The sequence below is a fragment of the Homarus americanus genome, unplaced genomic scaffold (genome assembly GCF_018991925.1).
Source record: "Homarus americanus isolate GMGI-L3 unplaced genomic scaffold, GMGI_Hamer_2.0 scaffold41027, whole genome shotgun sequence".
Classification (NCBI taxonomy): Eukaryota; Metazoa; Arthropoda; class Malacostraca; order Decapoda; family Nephropidae; genus Homarus; species Homarus americanus.
The window spans coordinates 8754072-8762978 of NW_024745073.1; the positions used below are offsets into that span (position 1 = coordinate 8754072).

Sequence of the window (8907 nt, forward strand, 5' to 3'; positions counted from 1 at the left end):
ACCTCGTTTAAGACACACATACCTTCACTAACTATTAATGCCCTTAAGACCATCATAGCCAACAACATAAACAAAGGTAAACAAACAACAAACAAACACATAATTGGGGTTATATATTTTTTTGTTTTTTTTACATCGGAATAAAAAAAATGTCTCTGTTTAAGATGAAAAATTTAAGCTTCAATTATAATTCATCTCACTTAATTAACAGACAAACACAGATACGAAGGGAAAGGCTCAACTCTCATATCTACTGTACAAAGAGTTAGCTAAGGTTAATGTATATACACACTATCTAAATTCTTCAAAGAGTTCACTATTTATAAAACATTCTCTAATATTTAACTCTTAATGTGTGAGGTTGCTATAAAGAGTCACCCGTCCATTTGATCTTTTCTGAGGTCTGAGTATGTCTGTTTTGATTCCATATGTGCGTAAGAACATACATACATACGTTATATACACATGGACATTAATTGATTTATACGTGTGTGCTGAGGTGGGTGGTGAGTGACCTGTTGTTCCGAGTCATTACTGTTACTGACTCATGACCATTACCATCTGTGACTCACCCTGACTCCAGCATTACTGACCGAGTCATGGTCACCTCCAGCACACACACACACACACACACACACACACACACACACACACTACAACATAGGGCTTATATACATATATATGTTGGTGTTATATTAATTAATTAACTAATATACCCTGCATCACGTTGTATATATTATGTTTTAAAGGTGACTAGTTGTTGCTAAGTAAGAATTATTACCCCGGAGGCCTCGTGAGATAACGCAGCAAAGGTCTGACCTCTACTCTATCTCTCTCTGTCTAATTCAGTAAACGTGTGTAAGGAAGCGGTGAACGTTATGATATAGTAATGTTAATCTTGGTCATTGAGGGAAGGAGGGCCAGGGGATGAATTAAAGAATAAACAATGGAGTCCCAGAGAGATACAAAGCATTAGAGGACTGGTAACAAAAAAACAGCCCGAGAATATTTAGAGTGGAGGATTGTGGTCACCAACCCTCAGATATGCTTGATCAAGGGTTAAAAAATGGTTCGTTGCTCTGTTAAGAACCCGTGTGTAAAGAAGGTGTTTATAGTGAACCCGTGTGTAAAGAAGGTGTTTATAGTGAACCTGTGTGTAAAGAAGGTGTTTATAGTGAACCTGTGTGTAAAGAAGGTGTTTATAGTGAACCTGTGTGTAAAGAAGGTGTTTATAGTGAACCTGTGTGTAAAGAAGGTGTTTATAGTGAACCCGTGTGTAAAGAAGGTGTTTATAGTGAACCCGTGTGTAAAGAAGGTGTTTATAGTGAACCTGTGTGTAGTTATGTATCCATATATTAGTCACAAACATTAAAAAAAACATTTAGTTGTGTTGGGGAGACCTACACACACTTCTGCAACACACCTAAATATTTTTACTCGTTGAAGTTGACCTGACAGAGAATTTTTTTGCTCACAGACACACAATATATATCTGCTTTACATGCTCCTACACACACAGGTTCCCAAAACACCATAAGTACCGTATTTCAGGAACTGATTTGACTCATTAGTCAACAGAGTATCTATCATGGTTGTTGAAGTCGATAACAGATGAAACAATTTGACACTTCAACTTTAAAGTTATGGATTACAGAAAACGTTTCAGGGCAGACTGTTGTAGTTAACTATCAGCTGAAATACGAGCAAAATAAATCCTAATAATGAGGAACCAATCCCGAATTTCCATACCAATTTCTTACGCTTGGTTTGGTGAGGCGAGGTTAGATTAGTGATTATTTACTTAAGTTAAGTTAGGTTAGTGATTTACTGAAGTTAATTTAAGGATAAGTTAGGTCAGGTTAAATTTAGATTAGATTAAGTTAAATTAGTAATAAGAGTTAGTTTATTAACACACAAAACAGAGATGATCCTTGTGGGAGCTCAGGTCATCATAGTCCACACAGGTAACAACTTGGTAAATCAACCTGACACTGAGGAACACGACAATACTCCTAAACAACACAATCATGATGACTTCAGCCGTGAGTAGTGAAGATAATGGTGAGACTCTAGAGAACATAAGCCCATTGATACACTCTGACCCGTGACCTGTGACCCCAGTGGTTGTGAGGTCATGTGAGATAAGCTCAGTTCACAGTTAACGAGTGTACACAATGGGCAGGTGATCTCACGGTAGAGTCTAGCTGAAGAGATCACTGGCTACTGTTAGTGTAATGTTTTGTTATTGTGGGGGAATTTGTTTATTATTGTCAACAAAATCTGTGTGTATATATTTCTATACCTTTTTATTTTAGATCTTGTCTCGTTAGTGAATGCAGAGGAGGGAGGGAGGTGGAGGGGAGAGGTGGCAAGGGGTGGAGGGGAGAGGTGGCAAGGGGTGGAGGGGAGAGTGGCAAGGGGTGGAGGGAGAGGGAAGGGGTGGAGGGAGAGGGAAGGGAAGGTACAGGGGAGGTGGAGGGAAGAGTGAGGTAGGGGGAAGGGGGAGGTAGGGGAAGGGGAGGTGGAGGGAGAGAAGGAACGGGGTGGAGGGAGAGGAAGGGGAAGGTACAGGGGAGGTGGAGGGGAAGAGTGAGGTAGGGGGAAGGGGGAGGTGGAGGTAAAGGGACAAAACGTAGGAGCATTTTCTTAAGACTATTGACTGAACACTTCTACTCTCTGGCCTCCGGGGTATTGTGAATGACGACGACTTATCAATGGGTTTTTGTCCTAATAGTTCCCCAATTCTAATAGGTCTCGAGTTCTAATAGGTACCCGACTCTAATAGGTCTCCAATTCTAATAGGTCCCCAGTTTTAATAGGTCTCAATTCTAATAGGTCCCCAGAACTAACACGTTAATAGTTAATGGTTATGCTCACGATGTTGCCACCATTACGAGTCTAGATCATTTGTTTATTTGCTGACGTGATGTTAATATTACAATTAATTATTGCCCCAAACTATTGCTCTTCTTCAGATGTAATTATCAATTTAATTGCATAATTATATTGAATATAATTAGCACATAATGGTATTAAATAAAAGAAAATAACTCGCTAACAAAATAAACTTCAACCAGTAGTATACATAATTACTGCAACAGGTATGCATATTATATACTGCAACAGGTAGTATACATAATATATACTGGAATACTGATAATTTGCGTATAGCTGCACAGTGTTTATGTAGTTAAATATGAAAAGTATCTATCAACATAAACCAATTTCTAATTACTGATGTTTTAAACTTATAAATAAAACCCACGAGCTAAACATAAACCTCATAATGTGTGCAGAGTTTAGTACACAGGATTATTGTCGTCCTAAACCAATTCTTATTTGTACATTCTGAATCAAACTTAAGTAAAAAACCTCAACAGGATCGAAACTCTCAACAAGAATCTTACGTTGAATATTTCTCGTAAATAAAGATATAAGAAATACCTTAATTATTTGACTTGAAGTTAAACAAAAATAATAATAACGTCAAAGGTGAACATTAAGATTGTATAGAGTCTTACTTAACGAGAAACGACTAATTAACACCAGGTAAGTTAAGGTGTTGAGCCTATTGTCAAGGATGAGTCTGAGTGTTAGTCTCCCATTATTTATTTGTTGTTTTAACTTTAAGTCAAACAGTAAAGTGCCTTCTTATCACCTTCATTCACACTAAATAATTCTCCATGTAAACTGTTGAGGATCTGCTCCTAAAAATATACATTATTTTCAGTAGTTATTCACACTTTTACATGTTCATTCATTATTCTCCTAAAACCGCGGGGCGCAGCTTACTCACCATCTTCATCACCACCATCATCACCACTTATCATCATCACCACCACCACCACTTATAATCATTACCACTACCACCATCACTCCTATCATCACCATTACCACTACCACCATCACTCCTATCATCGCCATTACCACGACCACCACCATCGCCATTACCACCACCACCACCACCACCACCACCATCTAGACCGACCGACCTTCTTGTAAGCTGAGGAAGGTGAGTAAGCTGCCCCGGGCCGCTCTATCTGCATGCTTTAACTTACGCTCATCTCGGCTTTTTTTTTTTTTTTACAATGCTTAGGTCCCACTTCATAACCAGCTTGCATCAGTACAGTAAGAAACGCCACTAAGCTACACCTTTACATTAATATAAGACAAAGGCCAAGACTACACTAAAGACACAACATTAAGTGACGTGGAAGTCCCCTCTGAGGAGTCTCATAAAGGTCTTCTTGAACTGCTGGTTGGCGAGGGCGTAGCAGAAGGGGTTGATGGGGCTGTTGGCGTAACAGAGGAAGTAGAAAAACATGTAAACGTGACCATTCGTGCAGAGGCAAAATGATTCCATGATAGCGATGATGTGGTAAGGCGTCCAGCAGGCCACGAAGGCGCCCATGATCACCGAGATGGTCTTGAGGGCCTTGTTAGCTCGGTTGTGGGACTTGGACTTCTTCTCCTCCGGGTCTTTCTTCTTCTTCTTAAAGCGGATCTTCTTACCAAAGCTCTTGAACACGTCCTTCTTGGGCTTGACCTTTTCATCTACGTGAGACGCTTCAGCACAACTGTCGGGCTCGATGCTACTGTCGCGGCCTCTGCTGGTGACGGTGAGAGAGGCACTTGGTGGTCCTCCGTTGGTTGGGGCTCCTGACTTCTTGGTGCTGTTTGGTTGGCTGCTGGGGGTTATAGACACTACAGGAGGAGCTAAGGTTATAGTTGTTGTTATAGATGGATCCCTGGGTGGAGGTGGGGGAGGCTGTTTCTTCACTATGGGTGATGACGGAGGTAAGGGCACCTTGACGGGTGTCGGGTGAGGGGCAGCGGGGGGACTGGGGTCTGGGATCAGTGTTTTCTTGGATGGTGATGTTTGGGGCTTCGGTGTCGACCTCATGGAGTCTGTGCCGTTGTGAAGGGATCCGTTACCGTTCATGGAAGGCATTGGTGTAGGTGTGACCGTGTTCGAGGGTGACGGTAGACTCATTGGTGCCTCTAGACGCCGCGCTAAGTCTTCGGGAGAGATGGTGGCGTCCTGTTGTGTCCAGCTGGAGGAAGGAGGTGTCTCAACCACAGGTGAGGGCACGACCACCGAACTCTCGTCCATGAACCTCATGTCACTCGTGTCCATCGACATGACGGAGTCGTAGGCGGGAAGTGTGAGCGGACTGAGTCTCAGCTCCAGGCTGGTCGGTCTCTGGGGTACTGGGAGGTCAGCGAACATAGCTGGAGGCTCGATGGGTTCATTAGTGGCTGTGATGGAGGGAGTGATGGGAGTGGAGGCAGCTAAAGGGTGCACACCAAGTTGACTAGACACAGGGGGTGGAGGAGGTACAATGGGGATGTCCCCTAAGGATGATATTGTCAGGTTGGTCAGTCCATTATGGATACCACCATTGTTTACTTGACTGATGCCTAAGAGAGCCGCCACAGAGTCTGCCGGTACGGGGTGTATGGAAGGCTCAGTTAGACGAGGCTCAGAATTTTCAGAGTCCAGTAAACACTGCTCAGGGATCTTGGCCAGAGACTCAGTGGTCGGCGATGCCCTCAGTGGTGGCGCCAGCGGCTCTATCTTGGGCAGACTGGTGTTGCTGTCACGCTTCTCGTCTTCACTCTCTATTCCACTGCTCGACTTTTCAAGTTCTTTCTCCAGTACAGTTTTCTCCATGAAGCTCATCGTCTCGGTGGTGGTTGTCTTAGAGGATATCTTGTGTGAGGATGTGGAGTCGTTGGCAGTAGTGTGAGGAGCGGAGGCGACTTCCGTCTCTGTCTTGGGTTTGTCTTGGCTGATGAGTGTACTCTGGGTCTTGGACATGGTCATCGTTCCTCCGCCTTTTTCCTCACCACCGTGATCACCGTTGTCACTGCCGCTACTCTTGCCTCCGGCACTCGTCTTGTTGGTCGGGTGTGCCGCCTTCGTCACCGGCGCTGGACTTGGTCTGTTGCTGGCAGTAGGCGCCGAGGGTTTCAGATTCATCAAGGCCTGAGCTTGTTTCCTCTTCTCTCGCGCCTTTTTAGACATCTCATACGCGGTCTGATAAATGCCGGCATATAAGACAAAGAGCGCGATCAGTGGGATCCAATAGTAGGCGACGATGAGAGACGTGTTGAAGATCGGATCCTTGAGGAATTGTACCGTACACTCACCAGGCCCCAGGTCACGGTACCCAATGAAGTGTTCCCACCCGAAGATGCTGACGAAGAAGAGCAACGCCGGGATGACCCAGGTGACGAGCACCATGATTATCACACGGTTCTTGGTGCGCCACGCCCTGTACCTAGCCGCGATCTTTACGGAGCAGAACCTGTCAATGGTGATGAGGAGAACCGTGAACTGGGAGACGAGGCACACGGTGTAGTCCACGGAGAGCCACAGGTCGCAAAGAATTGGTCCCAGATCCCAGTAGCCAACGAGGACGTACACAGTGTAGAAGGGCATAGATACACTTCCTATGAGGATGTCAGTGACGGCCAGTGACGCCAGGAAGTAGTTTGACGGCTGCCTGATGGCTCGCTCACAGAAGAATGCCACAAGCACCAGGATGTTGCCCAGGACGGTAATGATGATGCAGATGGTGAGACACACACCGATGAAGATGGTAGACGGAAGGCTGAACGGCGGTGGACTGTCGTAGATGGAAAACTCTGTTGTGTTACATGAAGGACCAGAGTTGTTCCCGACGCAGAAGGTAGTATTGTCGAACAGTCGGGGGAGGTCGTGTTGGTCGGGTGAGCCGTCCAATAACTCCACCAGAGTGTCATTGATAACCTCCACCAACTTGGGCAGCTGCTGACCATCTCCTGAAGACTCGTCGTCGCCAGAGGGAACCAGATCCAGCTTGTCCTTCCGCCTGAAAAATACAGAGATGTGTTAGATACTGAGACAGTTACTACTATACAACAGTCACTAACCATCTATCATAACTATTAAAGGCGATACATAATAACAACAAGAATATACCATATATAAGTCAACGTATCTTTGCCTACACCCCGCGAGAAGCTCCAGCAACAAGACCAGCTTCACCTTACATAATATTCCAACACATAAATACATTCGAGACTGATCTCAGGGTTTGTAGACGACAGATAGCCAGGCATTATTGAGTGTATGGCTGATATACAACCGGGGGGACGAGCATAGGGTTTAATATTGTTGAAGAAGCCAGACGGGGAACACTCATGCAGGGCGGGAGGTGGTGAAGGCAAACAGCGAGATAATGAAACGCGGCAGGATGTGTCCGGAGAGTTTAATCTTTTTCTTCCAATTTTTTTTTTACACATCCGCACCGTCTGCCTTTATGAATGTCTGGACCAGTGATCCATCTACATATAAAAAGTTACATAAATTTTTGAACTAAACACTAAGCTATAATATACATCAGTACATAAAAAGCGAAGCCAACTACATATAAACATTGTGTGTTGTCGCCTCGGGTGGTGGAGGAGACCGCACCTTGACACACTAAACAAAGACGACCAGAACAATGGTAATTTAGGTAATTGTTAAGAACTACGGCGACATTATTTAACAAAACAATTGTCTGAATAACGAGTGAGTTTATTTTTTAATCCAATTTCTCAGTAATTTTAACTCAAGCTGCTGAAAAAACTATTAAAGAAAATAAGGAAATTAATTTATACTTTTCATTTAGTAAAATAAATTATTTGACAAGTAAATTGATTAAACAGGTGTTGCAATTCTTAATAATTACCTTCGAAGACTGTTAATGAGTTGAGCTACAGGTAACAGCTCAGACCTTGGCAGTATACGTGTCTGTCTGTCTGTTAGCTGCACCTAGCACTAAATATCTGTTGATTTACTCATCTACACTGAATTCAATATATAATTAAGGCTTCTATATAAAATTGAAAACTTCATTGAGGAGGAGGAGGAGGAAGACGAAGATAAACACAGACCAAACGAATCCACGGAGTCGAACCCGACACAAACCTTAATCCGAACCCGGAACCTCTTGAGACGAACTTTCATATGAGTACCAAGGATTAGGTTAGTTTAATTTAGGTAAGTTATGTGTGGTTAGGTTAAATTAGGGGAAGCTAAGTTTGGACATTATCAATTATAACAATACAAAAATAACAATATCATAAATTAATAATTATAATAATATTAATATAAAGCTCTTCCATAATGTTGATAAAATTATATTAATGATTATAATTATAATATAACTACCAATGATAACAACGATAACAATAAAAATATTACCAATAATAATAATAATAATAATAATAATAATAATAATAATAATAATAACAATAATAATAATAATAATAATAATAATAACAATAATAATAATAATAATAATAATAGCAATAATAACAATAACAACAATAATAATAACAACAATAACCACAATAATAACAATAACAACAATAATAATTACAACAAAACAACAATAATAATATCAAATTCATAACAATAACCAAATAATAAGTCAACAACACAGGAGGGAGACAGTGTTGCCAACTCGAAGGTTTACCTCTCCCGCTGCTCCATGATATCGTCTTGTGACTCGTCTAGACCACGCGTGAGAATTTAATGGTGACTTACTTAACGTTATCAATGAACTTATCGACAGCCGTACATGAAGAGTGGTTTTATTCTTGTGTGTGTGTAGGTTAATTGCATTTCGTGTGTGTGTGTGTCTGTGTGTGTGTGTGTGTCTGTGTGTGTGTGTGTGTGTGCTTGATCTGGCCGTCGTTGAAGCCATCTGGTCTAAACGGTTACTTTATAGTATTTCCGATAATTCAGTAATTGTTCCTCTCTCTCTCTCTCTCTCTCTCTCTCTCTCTTCGTTCTTCCCAACCATCCTCTTCCCTTTTATCTTTCTTCTTACACTCTCTTCTGTTTCATCCCTCTCCCCTCCCATTCCTTCT

General features: G+C 42.2%; 1 protein-coding gene across 1 annotated transcript; it reads right to left on the reverse strand.

Moving 5' to 3' along the window:
• Positions 1–3981: 3981 nt before the first annotated feature.
• On the reverse strand, positions 3982–7999 carry LOC121878520 (muscarinic acetylcholine receptor gar-2-like). Its single transcript, XM_042384780.1, has 2 exons — positions 7932–7999; positions 3982–6857 (listed from the first exon to the last, which is right to left on the reverse strand). Exons 1-2 carry the CDS (start codon positions 7997–7999, stop codon positions 4202–4204), a joined length of 2724 nt encoding a protein of 907 aa, XP_042240714.1. The 3' UTR covers positions 3982–4201.
• Between the last annotated feature and the right edge of the window lie 908 nt (positions 8000–8907).